Source organism: Carex rostrata, chromosome 4 (genome assembly GCF_964058835.1).
Source record: "Carex rostrata chromosome 4, lpCarRost1.2, whole genome shotgun sequence".
Lineage (NCBI taxonomy): Eukaryota > Viridiplantae > Streptophyta > Magnoliopsida > Poales > Cyperaceae > Carex > Carex rostrata.
The window spans coordinates 11,702,040-11,720,924 of NC_135921.1; the positions used below are offsets into that span (position 1 = coordinate 11,702,040).

At 33.2% G+C, this 18,885-nt stretch overlaps 2 protein-coding genes across 2 annotated transcripts; both read right to left on the reverse strand.

Moving 5' to 3' along the window:
* Nucleotides 1-114: 114 nt before the first annotated feature.
* Nucleotides 115-2,512, reverse strand: LOC144553375 (protein OXIDATIVE STRESS 3 LIKE 1-like). The gene is made up of 2 exons (XM_078301507.1): nucleotides 2,134-2,512; nucleotides 115-821 (listed from the first exon to the last, which is right to left on the reverse strand). Exons 1-2 carry the CDS (start codon nucleotides 2,349-2,351, stop codon nucleotides 356-358), a joined length of 684 nt encoding a protein of 227 aa, XP_078157633.1. The 5' UTR covers nucleotides 2,352-2,512; the 3' UTR covers nucleotides 115-355.
* A 9,902-nt stretch (nucleotides 2,513-12,414) lies between these two features.
* GH9A4 (glycosyl hydrolase 9A4) lies at nucleotides 12,415-17,372 on the reverse strand. Its single transcript, XM_078301509.1, has 8 exons — nucleotides 17,125-17,372; nucleotides 15,733-15,945; nucleotides 14,977-15,177; nucleotides 14,266-14,343; nucleotides 13,992-14,141; nucleotides 13,758-13,866; nucleotides 13,412-13,575; nucleotides 12,415-12,983 (listed from the first exon to the last, which is right to left on the reverse strand). The coding sequence occupies exons 1-8, from the start codon at nucleotides 17,326-17,328 to the stop codon at nucleotides 12,657-12,659; spliced, it is 1,446 nt and encodes a 481-aa protein (XP_078157635.1). The 5' UTR covers nucleotides 17,329-17,372; the 3' UTR covers nucleotides 12,415-12,656.
* Between the last annotated feature and the right edge of the window lie 1,513 nt (nucleotides 17,373-18,885).

Here is an 18,885-nt window from a genome sequence, read left to right on the forward strand (position 1 = left end):
ATTCACGGGGGAAACGAATGAAACAAGTTTACAGCCAAGAACCATTTATCTGTTAGACTTTACGCTTACGGTTACGGACAAACAGCATTTGAAATTTGAAATTCGAATGTTTGGTTTCAAGAAATATCATTATTTATTCAACAACATGTGCACAACTCTAGTACATTAGTACCACACACAACAACAAACAAGATTTACATAAACTCGGTTTTCCATAAACCACCAACTTAAACCCCTCAACTAATTTTAGTACATTTCTATTACATGCAATGACAACATGGCAACCCAATTCCATGACAAAAAAATATGGATACAGTAGCCGCCACACACAATCCAGAAACATGATTTATTTGACTCAATAGAACCTTCTCTTTTGCCCGTCGCTCCGACCAATCAATGGGCTCGATCCAACCATCCCTTGCAAATCGGCCATGGAGAAAGACCTCATTGGTGCAGACATCGCCTCATTACTATCATCATTAATCATTGCAGTAGCAGGTCTTGAATGAGGATGAAGTGGTGGCAAAAGACCTTTTTGCCCCTGATCCTCTTCACTGCTAGAGCTATTGCTGCCTGAGCTGCTCGTGTTCATATTCGTCACTTTTCTACTTGAATTTAAGCTCGGCTTCTTGGTGATGCCGCCTTGGTTATAATGTGATTTTTTGCTTATGAAATTCAATGAAAGGAGGTTTTTGCGCTTTCTATTGTAGGGGCTCTCTGGCTTTGCGAGATCCTTTGCTGATGGGGACTTGGAAATGGCATCGGCTAGGGTTGTGAAGGATTTGGATTTACCACAGTAAAATTTTGAAATTCCTCTCCTTCTGCAGTTAAAACAATAATAATAAGGTTCTGTGAAAAAATGAAAACAAGGACTTGACAAAATTGATGAAACAGAACTTACCAAGTGACACCAAAATATTTATCTAAAAACTTGACTTGTTCAAGAATACCAAAATAAGATTTCGAGCACTATTAATATTGAGCTACACCTCTATCTACCCAGAATATTTTGAATATTTTAGAAATATGGGAATAATTTCTTTTGGGAAACTTCAAGTTCTAGTCCTTAAAGCTTATCCAAAAGAACCAAATTAGTCTCTTTACTTTCCAATTTTTTTGCTGATTTAGATTAGTTTATTTGATATGTGGACTTTGATCTGCTATCTGGACAGTAACCAAGTGCAAGCAAAGGGTAAATTTAATTAGGAGTGAAGCGTTTTGCACTACAAGTAAGCTTATGGAGCTTTATTTTATCATATACGAATAACTATAATTAGAGTTTGACATGTGATTTTACTCTGTAAGGTTGCTCACCAAAAAAAATATTCATTGTTGATGCAATCAATTTATACTATATGGAAACAAACAAAGCTGAAACTATAATAAGTAATATCAAAACTTACTACATAACTTCAAACTTGGTGTATCCAAGCAACATACAAGGTTCAAATATCAGATAAACATCAGCAAAAAAATTGATGAAAAAACGAACTTTGTTTCTTTTTTTTCAAAAGTAAAGGGACTGACTTAGTTCTTTTTCTGAAAGTGAAGTACCAAGTTCGTTTGAAAGTTCAAGGACCAACTTGATCCTTCTAAAAAAATTGAGGATCAAAAACTGAAAATACCCGATACTTGGTTACATATTCCCTTAATAGTAATCATAATCTATGAATTATTAAGTTTTCCAAATGATTACTATTACCCTGGTTTTCCCTAACCTACCAAAAGGGGTGACAGTTTGTGTAAGAATTGGGTTAAAGTTGCTCCATATGGTCCGTGCGCTGCATGAAGCTAAAACTCATCTGTTAATATTTTTACCCTAAGAATCGAAAGAAACAACAAAACGCCTAGGCAATTGAAAATGGAATCTCCAAGCATTCGTAGATCCCTTTTTTTTTAGAAAACTAGATAAAATTACTTCAGTCGAAAGAAAACCTAATACTAAAGTTGAGATTTTTATTGTCCTTCAAGTCAACACTGACTAATTCCATTTTCTTTACCTAGAAAATAAATAAATAATAAAGAACCGATCTTTACGACTTGCAGTTACTCAACTTAGCAATGGAATCGCCACTAAAATTCCTCTTTACAGTTTCATGCCACTAAAAGGCCAATCAACAACGAAACGAGTACCTAAAAGGGAGCGAATCCTCCAGCGCATCCATGGTATCCAACGGTCCCTTGTACGAGCTCTGTACCTCAGACTCATCTCCGCCGTCCGACCCATCTCCATTATCGCCATCGCTATCACTGTTCCTCCCAACCGAGGAAGAACTGCAAGAAGCTGGCGCCGGCGCCGGCACCTCGTACTGGCACTGATGAAGGAACCCTCGTTCCAGTGCGACCGACATTCCTAAGATCGATTGGCGCGTTCAGAGCGAACGGTGAGGATCAGATCAAGTGTTTACAGTGGGATAGTGTTGAGAGAGAGAGAGAGAGAGAGAGAGAGAGAGAGAGAGGAGGATAAAAGGTTGGATAAGAGCTTTTTTAGGTAAGAGGCGCTTTAATAATACAATAGATAGATTAGGAAGGGATGATATATGTAATCATCTCCAGTCATTAAAACTGGATACGTCCAGTAGTCAACCCTGCGTGTTGTTTCTATTGAACCTCTGCAGACTACAATTGATACGAATGGCTGGTTCTGGCTATTGGTGTTCCGAATGGTTTCAATGGAGATAACGATCCAAAGCCTTTTGGGTTCATTAAATTTTAAACAAGTTATTACATACTTAGCATAAAAATCAAGACCCAACATTGTCCCAGCAAAATAAAAAGAAAGAAATAAATGAAAGAAAAAAAGAAACAGATGGGAGGAAAAATAGGGTAAGATCTAGGAGACCGAATCGTCTGCCCCCGGGGGGCAGGAACAGAGTCTCTGCGGGAGGGACCCCATTTAAAAATAGTAACAATAGTTAAACCCTAAACAGTAACCGGTCCCACCCGCAGAGACTCTGGAGGCAGGAATTTTCTGCCCCCCGGGGGGCAGACGATTCGGTTTCTAGATCTAGGTCTTTAATTTTTTGTTATTATTGAGAATCAGTATTTGATTTAGTAATACTGTAATACAGATAATACTTTTCGTATTGGAGCTCGTATGTTCGAAATCTGGATGAGAAATATTTTGTAGATATTAAAATAGTTTGTTAACTTGATCACAATCTTAAAATTTTCATTGTTATTATTTTGAAAAAAAATATAATAGTTCAATTTGGATTTTGTTGTTCTTCTTATTATTATTATTATTTTGAAAGAAGCTATATAGCCCATATTTATATTAAAGTATGTTTTTTTACATCTGTTTAATTGGATTTATTCTATAATATTGTTGTTGTTGTTATATACAGTAGTTCATGTTTGTTTTCTTTTTGCAGTGCATGCATGATGTGATTGATTTGAATAAAGTATCTACAAAATTTGTAACAAAGAATGCACCACATTTAGTAAAAAGAAAAAGAGAATGATGTAACAGTAAGATGATTCTAAAGTAGGAAACAAGATCAACAAATGTTTTTTTGCCAATTAAAACAACACCACCCAAGTACTATCTCCATCAGGCATCAAATTAGCAATCAATTTTTTGACATATACCAGTGATTTGTATTCATTTGGACTAAAGCAAAGTCTGGATCTTCTGTGTTGAGTCTGGACTGTCATATGGTGTTGCAACACGACATGCACAAAGGATTTATAATACTTGTAATCAAGCGTTAAAAAATGTTCAATAATGAATGCTCATTAATAAGTTTAACGTCTAATTAAGTGGAATAAAGAAGCTGCTGAATCTTAATATAGACATTATTATAATGATCTGTTATTCTAGTTTAATCCTCAATAGTAGTAGTAGTAATAATAATAATAAGAGTAGGGATTCAAGTACACTAATTTATGTTGACACAGTTTGATACTATATTTATTAATTAGTAAGTTATGACAAATTGGTTTATATTATATTTTTTGTATTATTTTATTTAATTAATAATTTATATATTTTGTAAATAAAGAAATAAATAATTATAATTTTTATATTTGGTGATATTATCCACTTTTAATATAATTATTTATTTGTTATATTTTTGAGTTAAATTATACAAACTCTCAATTTATTCAATAATTATCCATTATTCATTCATTGTTTGTAAATTTAAACTGGTAAGATAAAATAAAAATAAGACTAATATTTAACAAATAAGGATAAAATATAGATAAGATTAATTTTAAATGGATATGAAAATAAATATTTGGACAACATATATTTTTCTATAAAAAAAGAAGAAGAATCAAACCTACTAGGCTGAAGGGAGTGCGTATCCTCTAAGACATCTCAACTTTTGTGCGACCGACGTGTCCGGTGCCTATTCGGGATGATGTAGGAGGTCAGTATTTTGTGTGCTTTGAGATTCGTGCAGGACATATTTAAACGGTTGGGATTTTCCATAAAGTCACGCAAAGTTTGAGATATCTCAGAGGACACGAATTCAGGCTGAAGGTGCTTAAGGGGTCTATTGGTAGGCTACATGGGAACTTGTACTATAACATAAATATATTGTTCGATCTGATTAAAGACATAGTCCTTTTGCTACATGGGTACTTGTACGCTGGAAAAATGAGAATGCCATCTATCCGACTATACTACATTGCAATTTGCAAAAGTGGAAGGGTTTTTCAACCTGTCAGCATCGCCAATAATTCTAACGTCAAATATTGCTAATTGCTTCACACAACCGTTGTTTGCTAAGCTTAGTCATTGAATCTATCCACCTATTGCCAACACTCAAAAATCAAATTCCAACAAAAATTAAATTAAAATTTGAAGGAGAGTGTGTACATATGTTTTTTCTTTTTTTCTTTTCAGTTTCAACCCTACCTAAAACGTTTATTAATTTTACTTTTTGTTTTTTTGGTAAAAAAGGCCGATGCTCAGTTTCATTAACAAAATAAAGTTAACTTACAATGACATGTTTGAGAGTAATCCAAACTATCACCCAAAAGTCAATATCACCAATAACAGTCTCAAATTTTGCTTCTTTTTAAATACTATAATATTTAATTTGTACGGCAAATATGTATTATGCAAGTAAAAGAGTATCCACATCATGATCATTAATTATTCTTTGTTTTGTTATTAGGGTAATTATACACATCATGATCATTAATTATTCTTTGTTTTGATATTAGGGTAATTATATTGTCTCCCGTGAGTTGGTCCCCTAAATGTCCCCCTGACCAGTCAATCTTACCAATTAACGGTCAAAGTCTTACTCAATTAGAAATTAAAACCTCTTTCTCATTTCGTCTTTATCTTCTCCATTTTCACCTGCCTCTCTTTTTTTTCCCGATTTGCTTCCTTCACTTTCATTCTCATCAACCCACACCTCTACCGTGACATGGATCTCCGACGACTCGCTCCTCCTTTCATTGGCTGGTAAATGTATCATCGTCTTTGGTCTGATAAACTCACGCTTCATCACTTTGCCTTTGAGGCGGCGTCCGCCCTCTCCTGCCTTCGCTTGTCCACCTTCCCTTCAACGGCCGAGCGGTGGTTGTAGTACGCCTTGAGTCTTTATTGGACGAGATCATATTCCGTCGTGCTCTAGCGAGGAGGTTGCCGTTGAACACCGCCGTTGTAAGCGCCGCCTCCACATCAAACCACCTCTCCTCGCTCTCCGATCTCCTTCCTATTCCCCAGAGCCTCGTGACCCTCGCCTCCCTGACTCTCCCTCTATTCTTGTTGCCCTGCCTCTCCCTCCACAACCGTGTCCAGTCTCTCCTCCACTCCGGCGATCTCAACTCCACCTCCTTCCAGTTTCGCCCCTGCCCACTGTTTTCAGTTGCAATGCTGTGTCGATCTCATTCCACTGGAATGGCCTCCTCGTCTCGATGACTCCATTGCTCTCTTCCACTTCTTCTTTAGACAGAACAAGATCATCCCCACTATTTTATGAATTTTAAATATTATTATTTGATTTGATTTGTTTTGTTTCATTTTGTTTCGTATGAATCTAAGATCACATTTGATAGTTAGAGTTTGAACTGATTTTTTTTTTCTTTGCTTATTGTTTACTCATGCACACAACCTGTTTGATGAAATGTCTAAGAGAATCTTTACTACATTTACACCTCTACTTAATTGCCTCATTTCCACCTTTATAGTGTTAGTTTGTAATAATCTAGAAGTCAATAATACGATAATTTATCATAAAACTTTGTTCATGAATTGGATGATTAATATCATTTTGTTGCCTTGAGTATTATTGAATTTATGGATCATTTGGAGTTCATGACTGAAATTGTGAAACTCCATAATATAGATGATATATACTCTTAATCTTAAAAGGTCACTAACTAAGGTAATTAGCAGGAACACTAATTACCGCTATAAGGTTAGTATGTGGATTAAAAGATGGTTAAGTTTTACAAACCACCTGACACGAGATGTCATTTTAATCACATAGATACATGTTCTAGAAACATGGTATTTGACAGACCCCGAATGAAACATTAAATATAATTGTGTTTGTGTCATTTATGTTTTCATTCAGTGTCACGTTCTAAAGTATGAGGTATTCATCTTTCCCACTAAGAAATGTATATGTGTGATTGTTATCAAACGCTGTCGGTAAAATGCAGTTATAACGGTAGCTCTTCGGTATACATGGCTTAGCTGAGGTAGTGATGGTTTACCAAGAATACTATTTGTCCCTCGTATCTCTATACGAGCTATAGCATCACTGGGCCCCTTGATAGAGTAAGATTATCAGCGCGCGGTATGATTACAAGAGTAATCATATTTGATAATCTGCTCAAGATCAAGAAAAGATTCAGTTAGCAAGGATGACACACATCTACCTTGAAACTGATCTGATAGCTATGAGACAGAAGAACAGACACAAGTAAATTGTTTACTGGATCGTGATATTGTACAGTACAGCATCATCTGTGTAATTGGATGGTCATGATGTGTTGCCAGATGCCGCTCATGATTATAGAAGTTAAAATAGTTTTAACTCTATTTACCAACATAACACAGATCCTATTGGGTCACACCATATAGGAGTTAATCGGAGAATCTTATTTTGATTGATTATAAATTGGTTATGATCAATGATAAGATGGTTATAATTAATTATACGTGTTATAATTAAATTATAAATGTTATGTAAAAATAACAAGCAAAAACATTGGTTAATTTATAAACGTGTTTGACACGTTGTATAAAAGTTAACCGGTTAATTTATAAATGTGCAGGACACATTGTATAAATTGCCGAAACAACAACCGCAAGAAAAATATATATAATTATTCAGAATAATTATACGAATATTATTTGTATTCGGGCCGAGGGCATTCGAGTCTTTTCAGATTCGTCCTTATCCGCATGACATGTCATCGATCCTATCCAGATGACATGTCATCGATACCGAAACAAATAATCGAAAGAAAAATATATATATAATTGTTCAGAATAATTATACGAATATTATTTGTGTTCGGGCCGAGGGCATTCGGGTCTTTTCAGATTCGTGCTTATCCGCATGACACGTCATTGATCCTATCCAGATGACATGTCATCAATCCTATCCACAAGGGCAAAATGGTCATTTCACACCTATGCCACCTTGCATGTGTAGAAGCATGGAGAAGAATGTGGAAGGGTGTGGAAGGGGTATTTTGGTCATTTCACATATAAAAGGATGAGGTGTCAATGGCATATCTTGTAAATAGGCCGAACTTGGAGGGCATTTTGGTCTTTTGCAACCGAATCTAAACACTATAAATAGGGGTGGAGGGGTAGAGAGAGAAAAATATATTCACATATATACATATGCACATTCACATGTATCTTTTCGTGCAGAAACGAATCGGTATTTTCTCTCTTTCTCGGTTTCTCTCCCAAATAGTGTTTCGGTTGAGAAAAGAAAGTTATACGTAGTTGACGTATAATCTTGCGGGTTGTTGTGGAGAATATTTACGGGATCGATGAATAGTGTTTTACCGAATTTTGCGGTATGTCAGTTTTGCATATTGATGAAACTGAGCAACCGAAAATTCGTGTTTACGGGTTTTCGTCTTATTCCCGTGAATAGTGTTTTTGCATAATTCCGCGGTTTACGGTATTTCTGGCAGAAGAAATAAACCGCTCTCCGGTTAGTCCTGGTGGATAACCGATAGAGGTATCACACGTGTGATACTCCGAGTCGACTCCTTCCCTGGTGAGGCTCTACTCGCTCGGTCTGCATTCCAACTGTGATTTGGAAACAAGGTATAAATATGTTATATTAATCTATTTAATTTGTAAGTAGATTAAAGTTTTAGAAATCAATCATGGAGTAGATATGTAAAAAGGATTAAAAGGGTCCTTGCAATGAAAGACTTCAGAAGGAACTCTGCTTTGGTCTTTCTGGCATATCCCTTTTAATTCACGGCTTGAGTTAGAAGTAAAAATTTTGTTTTACGTTCTTTCCGCAGCTTAAGCCTAAAAGGGTTTTGGTTACCGCGAAACCCCAAAAGTGGTATCCGAAAACCCAACACATAGTTGTTTACTACATGATTTGTAAACTATCTTTTTTGCTAGTTATTACTGTGATGATTGAGGAAACTGTCATTTGCTGGATTAGTTGTGATTGAGAAAATTTTTTTTTCATAATATTTGAGAAATTGTTATATACTTGGTGGAATATGATATTTTATTGTTACATTGTTTAAAATTTTCTTTTTAAAATTAATATTCATACATAAATTCATAAGTATGAATACAAATGTTAATATGGTTACTATTATTTACAAATATAAAAAAATATTAAAGTAAAATATTATTTCATAACAATACACACTTTCACATAGAAGTATGAATACTAAGTGTTTTAGGTATCAATAATTCAGATAAAGTATGTATGAAAAGAATAATAACATAAATAAGTAGATATGAATATTTTTTGTCTTAACTATTAGTAAAACATAGCATTATAGTAACATCAAAATTTGACCAAGTAGATATGAATACTTTCTGTCTTAAAAATTATTATAACATATGCATCACAGTAACAACAAAATTTGATCAAGTAGATATGAATACTTGTTGTCTTAACTATTGTTACTTACCGTTTCATATTTTAATGATTTGAATATTGTCAATTTAAAAATTCATACTTCAGTAGTTAGATATTAATACTTCATATGATAGATATTACACATAAGTAATAATACTAAGTTTTTTAGATATCATTATGTATGAAAAAATAATAACATAAACAAGTAAAAGTCACATGAAGTAGATATGAATATTTAATGTCTTAACTATTGTTACTTACCGTTTCATATATTAACAGTTTGAATATTGTCCATTTAAAAATTCATACTTCAATAGTTAGAAATGAATACTACATATGATATATATCACACATAAGTGTTAATACTAAGTTTTTTAGATATCAATAATTCAAATAAAATATGTATAAAAAAATAATAATATAAACAAGTAAAAGCCACATGAAGTAGATATGAATACTCGGCATTTAAAGCAGAATACTTGACATATTAGTAATAAATACTTGACAATGTATGAATACTTGAACACCGAGGTATGATACTTGAACGACGAAGAATCCAAAAATACTTCATCATGGATCTCATTTGAAAGAGAAAATTACGTAGAAGATGTTTGTGGTTTTAGATTCACAAAATTCCTCACAGATTGTTAGAAATATTGACGAGATTAAACGGACAAAAAGAACCTACTTCTAAAAACGTGTAAAAGATGGGTGTGTGATTGGAGAGAAAAGAAAATTAATGTCTAGTTTTTTTTTTAATACTTAATGTCATAAGTATGAATACTTAATATATTATATGGTAATATTTGCGTGTATAAGTATACATACATGCACGCGCCATTTATAATTTTTCACAAATGTAAGTGGTTCCCCAAGTAATTAGTGGTCCTCATTGTACTTTATATATTAGATAGTTAGGGGGACGTTTAGGGGATTGAAGTAGGGAGACTGTTAGTTGATCCCTTGTTATTAATCTCTACGCATACTTAATTTAAAAAATAAGCACGGTTTCGGTACACGACATTAGAGAGAAAATTTAGCAATTAATTTTTGACCATGCAATTAAATAAGGATAAATATGAAATGCTTTATTTGCTTTTAAAACTAGTTAACTTTTAATAAAAAAATATTCGTTACTTAATATGGATTATATTAAATTATTTTGGTATTCTTGTCATTTAATTTGAAAAACATTAATAACACAACATAATCATCCGATCAAATATATATAAACCATCTAATAAAAGTTGATGTACTATATCAACATCTTTTTTATTATTATAAATATCCCTAATATTTGAATTCAAATTTGTTTTCACTTGATTATTTTACTTGTAATTAAATTACAAGTGCTACCTCATTTTATTTGAATTCAAATTCCTATATATATCTATTGATAACATAAAAAGTAGATCTTGATATAAATTTTATCACTATCCGGAATAAATCTACTCCCTTTTCATAAATCTTTTACTTACAACAAAATTGGTCAAGCTTGTTCGGATATTTAACTAAGAGTTAGCGCTATTTCATCGTTTAAATGAGTTAACAAGAACAACGCTAACTCGAAGAATAACTCTATTCTTAGAGTGATCCAAACGTAGAATAGCGAAGAAAAATAGTCACTAATTCAAAAACAGTGCTAATTTATAGGGAGGCTTTATAAGTTACCGGTTTCAAATATATGAAATGGGATTTTTGCTTTTTTTTTTTTTTTTTTTTAAAAGTGCCAATTTCATACTATTCTTGACGAACCAAACACACCCTAATATTAACAAGTTTCTTGATTAATTTCTCTATCAATCAAAACCTCATGTCTCTCTCCACCAAAAAGTTCTTTCCCAGATGATGACCGAACTCGTGCAGTTGCACTGCATTTCCAGCCAGACAGGTGGCAGCCACACATTTGAACCACGTCGACATCCCCATTATTAAAATTTATTTGTATCTGTGAGCTCACGTTATCCCTTGCGACACCAACATGTCTATACGGATCGTGTTAGGTTACCTGGGGGCCCTTCATGCTTGAATAATTCGATACAATCAAACCTTGTACAGTGATACCATCTATTAGGGCCTGTTCGGCCGAATCACTATTTACGTGGGAAAAAAAACAGTGTTTTTCAGTTCAAATCCCGTGCCCGCGCTCATTCTCATTCGTCGGCCGAACAGGCCCTAAATTCGTACATACGAATTGATAGCTACCTTGATTGATGGCTCTCACGTTCACCACGCAGAGGATGAAAGGATGAAGAAAAACAAAGCAAATAAACAAGCAAACAAACAAATAATTATCTCAACGGCAAAATCCAAACATTGTTAATTAAAAATATCTTTTGTCTGCTATAGTGTGTTCGCGATTTCATCATAATATAAATATATATAAGAGTGAGGTTATGGTATTACGTATAATGCATACTGGTCCATATATTAATTTTCATACAAATAGTTTAACATAAACTGTTCAACATGATTTTTCATATGAAAATATACTTAAGTATTAAATTTTATTTTTTTAGACTATTTAAAAGTAGTGTGTTTTTTATCTAACAAAAATGTATAAAATCTAGTATGCAAATATATTTTCGTATAGAGATTTATGTCAAACGTTTTAAATATATTGTTTGGACTTTGAAAATAAGAATGTTAATCCATATATCATTAGTCTCACTCCAACTATAATAGAATTATATGAATTTGAATTTTTCTCGAGAAAACGATGCAATTCGTAGCACCTGTTTATGAAAGAACAAATCCCATTCAACAACATCCCGCAAAAAAACAAATTTGCATCATTGCATGGATGACAGCATGTTGATTAACCAACTACCTTGACGCCTATATAAACGACAAAGACGCTTAAATAAACACCATCACTGACTGTACCAGCTCGCCTTTGGACTCATGGGCTCATGGCAGGCCCATTTCGTATTGAAAGCCCAATTATAATAATATTAGAAAATGTTATAAATACCCTCTTAAAACTTTAAAGTATAAGAAAGGTTCAGATTCGTTTTTTTTCTCACTAACTTTGCAAACAAAATATGTTTTTTTTTTTGCTAAAAGTCTTTAATCGAAGAAATTCGCAGGAGCTCCTTATTTTGGTGGAAGTGGGAGCGGTCCAATGCCTGGCCGAAGTCATCAAATCTGCATCAAAATTCATGTCCATCTGACCATCCTCGATTAAATTTTGGCGATTTTATTTCCATGGTGCATGCCTAACAATCTATATGCAATTGCCTGTGTGCCTGTTTGCTAGAATTTATGGCAGCATATTTATTAGCATAGTAGAACTGCATAAAGTACACATTTTTGGATATGTTTGGTCTTATTGCTAAATTAAGCAAAAAAAAAACCTTGAAAAAAAAATGATCATGTACATTTGTTGCTGAAATGAAAGAAATAGACACGAGTTTTCTCTCTACATTTTCAATTTTTAAACAATACAAGCCTTTCTATTGTTGTAAAGAACATTAAAGAATTGACTTTCTCACTCTCTGACAAATTATAGACATTAAAAAAAGGTATAATTTTCTCACTCGCAACGCAAAATCTCTGCCCGAAATATCGTCAGCTCATAAAAATGCAAAGCATGCAAACTCATATTTACTTGCCATGCACCGCAAGTTCCACAAGGGGTCCGATTGCCATAGAGTTGATATAAGTGCATGGTTCAAGCATAGACGACTCCGAGCGCTTGTCTTCAAAGTAGTCGTTTTTGTCGGGGCCACCAACAATGGCACCTGTCAGCACATTATAGTTCGGAGCATCTCTTTGAAACCATTTGGAGAAACTCATTGAACATTCGACAACTTGGTTGATTTGGAGAACTGGTACTGATGCGCCACGATGGTGCGGTTGCAGAGGTGGGTTCACGCCGAAGCCGGCCATGTAGGACCGCTTGTTTGGGTTGCTTCCCAATAGGTAGTCCATCTGGAAAACCATAAAAAAGAAAAAGGTGAAATAAAAAAAAATCATTTGTTGCTCTCTACTTCTTAAAAAAAAATTTCCCTTTATTTTTCTTTTGCGGTTGTATTTTAGGGAACTGAATTTTATATGTTACACCCTTGTACTTTCTCTAATGAGGTATGCAACCATTTATTAGTTCGGCAATGCAACTTGAAAGAAAATATACATAAGAGAAAAAAAATGAGATAGCTGGAATGTAACATTAGTTGCTAATTAGCATTGGTCAAATAAATATGGAATTAAATTTAGTTCATAAAATTTTCCTCAGATAACCTTCTTCCTACCGTTCGTTTCTAGAACTGATCACAACCCAGAATAGATGCATTTCAGTTTATAGATATTTGAAAAAATAAGTAGCTTCTAAGGGCTTATTTGGATATATAACTAATCACCTGTTGTTTGGCGAACTCTCTGAGGCGATCCGGTGAGATTTTTTGGTTTCCGCAAGAGACGCTTTCATGGTGTTTCCTGAGAATGTTGCTGTATATGAAGAAGAGGAATGCTGTGCCTGTCACATATTGTGTGTTTGCGCCATCTCTTAGATGTATCATTCCACCTGCATATTTAATATTTTCATCATGTTTATTACTTCACAAGAATTGCATGATATATAACTTAATTTCAGTTGAAAATTGCGAGTATAATACGGGACATCTGAGGTATGAAACACCTTTTTGAATCTTATGAACATGATAATTTTCATATGACAATTGACGAAAATTGGGAACTTTCTCTGACCTGGCGTAATATAGACTTGTTTGTATGAGGTGTCAGGTAGGATTGAACAAACGTAGTTATCTATCTGTTGCTTGTAATTCAGCACACCACTTTCTCCTGTCAAGTGCATCTACATGCATCACATATAAAAACACATGTAAAGCATGCTAAATAAATGTAAGGTTTGAGTTGTAGAAATGGAGCTGGTACTCAACAGCATTATTGTAAAGTATATTAATTAAAGATGAAATAAACCTCGGCAAGAAGAACTTGAGCACCGGCGTACTTGAGATCCCAGCTGAACTCGGCAACACTAGCCGTTACTGCTTCTTGGGTTACAAATTTGTAATACTGAGGTTTCTTTGTAGCAATATATAACCATGTGGCACCCCAAAGCAACTCATCCTGTTCCAGAAAAGAACATTTTTATTATATATATGCATGCCATTTTAACAACGGCTAGCAGCAGCAATAGCAACAACAACAACAATTATATACATATAAAGTTAGAGATAGAAAGAGTATTTACATTATAACCAGAGTAGGAGCAGTAGAAGGGGCATTCTCCATCATATGTACCCTTTTTGTTTTTAGCAAACTCAAATAGCTGGCATACAGAAAAATGTAAAAAGGAATCGGTCAACACTTTCTAGAAATAAGACAATGATCATTAATAGTTTGATGTTTATTGGTACCCTAATTAATTCATATATATATTAGCAAGATGCCATGGCCATGTTATGACCATTTTTTGTATCAACATGTTGTTTATACTATACTAAATTAACTGAAACTTCACACTTTTAAATTAATCTTTAAAGACATTAATTAAGAGATAGGGTTCACGCCCTGCAAATTTTCATATAGCAACTCAAATGCTCTATTTTTTCTGATACAGGATTTTTTATAGGGATACTCTTCTTCACCGGGTGAAAATTATATTTATGATCTTCGAGTTAGGCTACTATGACATTGGTGTTATTTGAAATTAAATAACACCAACTTTTAAACCCTTAGATCTGCCTTGAGATTCGTAATATCCGCTTTTACTGTTCAAGCACTTTATTTTGTACGAATCTCAAGGCAGATCTAAGGGTTTAAAAGTTGGTGTTATTTAATTTCAAATAACACCAATGTCATAGTAGCCTAGCCCATGATCTTCTCAAGTCATCTTACAAATAGAAAAGAAAAAGATGTTGTTTACATATAACAAAGGACGATGATCGATCGATGCACTTACCAACTTGGCTTTGTTGAGGAGTCTGCGAGAGTACTTGAAATCCGTTTCTCTGAAAACAATGGAAGAAGCTGCCATGGCTGCAGCTGTCTCCGCTGCAATCTCCGTACCAGGCTCGACCTGGTTGATCTTATACAAAGTTCGTGGGGTCTGCATGTTTTCTGGCCGCATCCAGCACTCGTGGTCCTTCACCGGGTCTCCAACCTTCATTATATCATGCACCAAAATATATTACTCACATTCAACTTTGGTTTAATTAGATATATGTGTCCTCTATTTATTTTAAGATTATATATACCTAATTTCTCTAGATCCCAATTTTATATTGCAAACTACAAAAGCAGCATGATATATATTGAGTGAGGCTACAGTACTGTACTATGCATAACACATATTGGTCAGTGCTATGGATCAACATCTTCATTTTTAAAGTTTAAATAGTCACTGTGAACCATTCAATATATATGATCTCTATATCAAAATTACATTTTTCAAAATTTGTTTACTATTTTTTTAAATAGGTAGAAAATCACTACCTATTATATCTAAAGAAATAGTAATAGGTTTCTAAAATATATAAAATTTAGTCTGCAAGTACATTTTAATATGAATATTATATTGAACGGATCAATTGTTTGAATTCTTGAAAACGCAGATACTGATCCATATATAGTACTGATATATATACTAATTGAAAGCTGACAATTAATTCTTGCTAGAAGCAATTCTATTATAGTTCTTGTTTGGAATTAACAGTACCTGAACCCAGAGTTGATTCTTCTTGGTCGCCGCCTTGAGGAAGTAATCGGTTCCCCAGCGAATCGCGGCATGCACATTTTCCAACTCTCCAGTGGTTTTCAACTCAGACTTGTAGTAGATTGCTGTCCATGCAAGGGTGGTGACGGTGAAGGCCATCGGTAACCCGTACTTGACGTTGTCACCCGCATCATAATAGCCTCCTGTGAGATCCACCTATATATTCATTCATATGGAAATCAGAGACAGCATGTATGTTTGCTACAAATATTTTGTTGGAACGACTTTTATTTGTCCTTTCATTTGATTTCAATGCATGTCCAGTGTTATTTTTCTTAGGTCATGTGTTCGATAGAACTTCTATTTTAGTTGTATATATATATATATATATATATATGATGGCACAATAGGATGTTATAAATTGCAACAAACATATTTTACCATGAAAACTTGTGTATGCCATTATGATTTTTAAATTTCTTTTGTGCTATATATTACCAAGAGATAACCTGCGTTGAATTGAAGGAGAGAAAAATTATTCCCAAAAACATTTTTTTTAAGGTTAGATGGCTTAATTACGCCACTAACAATATTTGTTTACGTGTTTGAAAATTTGGTTCAGACGAGAGAAAAAAACGAAATGACGAGATAAAATATTGTTTCAAACAAAAGCCAGGTCTATAATAATTATAATTGTAAGATATTTATTTGAAAATTGGTTCAGAGACGAGAGAAAAGAACAAAATTACAAGATAAAAATATTGTTTCAAACAAAAAACAGGGCCGAAAATAATTACAATTTTAAGATACATATTTAAAAATTTAGTTCAAACGAGAGAAAAGAACAAAATTACGAGATGAAAATATTGTTTCAAATAAAAAGAGTGGCTAACAATAATAAAATTGTAAGAAACGGGTTTGAATATTTGGTTCAGATCAGAGAAAAGAGTGAAGTTACTAAAAAAGACATTGTTTCAATCGAAAAGCAAGGCCGAAAATAATTACAATTGTAAAATACATGTTTGAAAAATTGGTTCAGACAAGAGGAAAGAATGAAATTACAAGAAAAAAAAAATTGTTTCAAACATAATTACATTTGTAAGATACGTGTTTGAAAATTAGGTTCAAACGAGTGGAAAGAACGAAATTACGAGATTGAAAAAAAATATTGTTTCAAACAAAAAGTAAGGTTGAAAGTAATTACAATTGCAAGATACGTTGTTTGAAAATTTAGTTCAAACAAGAGAAAAAGATCAAAATTACAAGACAAAAATATTGTTTCAAATAAAAACCAAGGCCGAAAATAATTACAATTGTAAGATTACATGTTTGAAAATTTTGTTCACCAAACAAGTGAAATGAACAAAATTACGAGATAAAAAGTGTTGTACATACACCGGCAAGCTTTCCATCGTTGAGTGCAGAATCGCCTCTCCACTTAATCCGGTTATTGTTCGGAAGTTTTCCTGACCTTTGTGCCTCAAGAAACATAATTGATTTTGTCAATGCATCCTTGTAATCAAACTTGCCACCATCAACAATGAAAATGCCATTAGATAGAACCAAAATTGTCAGAAAAAAAAAATTCAAGTATTTCATTTCTCTAAAATCTAATTGGGCAGAGATGAGGAAGGAATGAGATAAAAAGGAAGCAGAAGGCTTGGTTTTTTTTTTTTTTTCTTCTTTTTAGGGATCTCAAATCTACAAGAGATCTATATATTGGGGAGGTAATAAGCAATTAAAATACACTGCTTATTTTGTTATTTCTATTTGCTGATGGATTTTGAAGAGAAGTTGCATGGTTTTACGTATGTGGTTCAGTGTACATATGAATTTGCATTTAAGTTTTATTTTTAGAAATTTTCGGTTGAGGCCATGAGGTTTTGTAGGGCTGGAGGAGATTTGCCTAGTGGATTACCTATGCACTATTACTTGCTCTAATTTAAGAAGGTGTTGAAGGAAATAACCTTCTAGTGAAACCTATTGAGCTACGCAACCCAAATTCCAGCCGAATTTTTATTAATTTAAAACAAATAAATAAAATATCGCAGATGGAGATGGTTTGGTGAAAATTTGATATATAGGTAGGACGGGACAATTTATCCCGTCGGTCCACAAATAAGAAAAATTTTGAATTTTCATATACTCGAAGTCAGATAGTTATTTCGGTGTTATAGTATATGAATTTGTGAGATGAGATAAATTGTCATGTACGTCATATATATCAAGCAGTATTGTGGAATCCTATTTCAGTAGTCTTTTCCTTGAATCATAGAAGTCATCAGAGTAGATATATGATTATCTATTTTGTCCAAAAATGAAAAGAAAAGAAAATTAATTACATGATCTTATTTTACGACAACTTGACAAGTCACAAGTCTATTAGCGAGGTGAACCTAATTTAGATTCTAGACAATATTAAATAAGGAAAACATTGTCAACTTTGGCAAGAATATTTATTTTAAAAAAAAGCTAATTAGAAGGAAAAATATCATTAGTATTTGATAGAAATTCAAATAAATAATCTTATTAGATATTTTACCATATTTAATATAATTCTATATTATTAGTTAGTTTTTTTATTATATATATATATATATATATATATTTTAAGAAGTGGCATTGCCACCGATTTTCATTATAAAATAAAAATCAAATATTACACCGTATTGCCAGTACCACTAAGTGTGTACCAGTTACACAAGTACCACAAAATACCTACAAAAAAGAACTACCAATATCCAACAACCACATAAAGACCAGCAATATCAAAACACAACCTACAACTAAACAATCCAGAAAAGTACAGAAAACAAATGTTAAAAGCAGCTATAAAAGTAAAAATTTGCTTTTAAGGCCCTACATCTTCCATATTCAACCAATAAGCTTATAAATTAAAGAAGAGGGTCATATTAGAGTTAATTCATTTTTGTCTTTTTATTTGCATATTCTCCGCTATCAATTTGTACTATTAATTTTGGAATTGAGTTTTGTCTTAAGGACTTTGGACAAATCTGATCCAAAATCATGTTTAAACTGTCTGATTTATGTTGAGATTCCTATGAATATATTCAAAACTTAATTACTTTAAGTGGTGACGTGAATCTAAATTGTTCGAATGAATTTTGACACTAATCAAATGGTTTAGACATGATT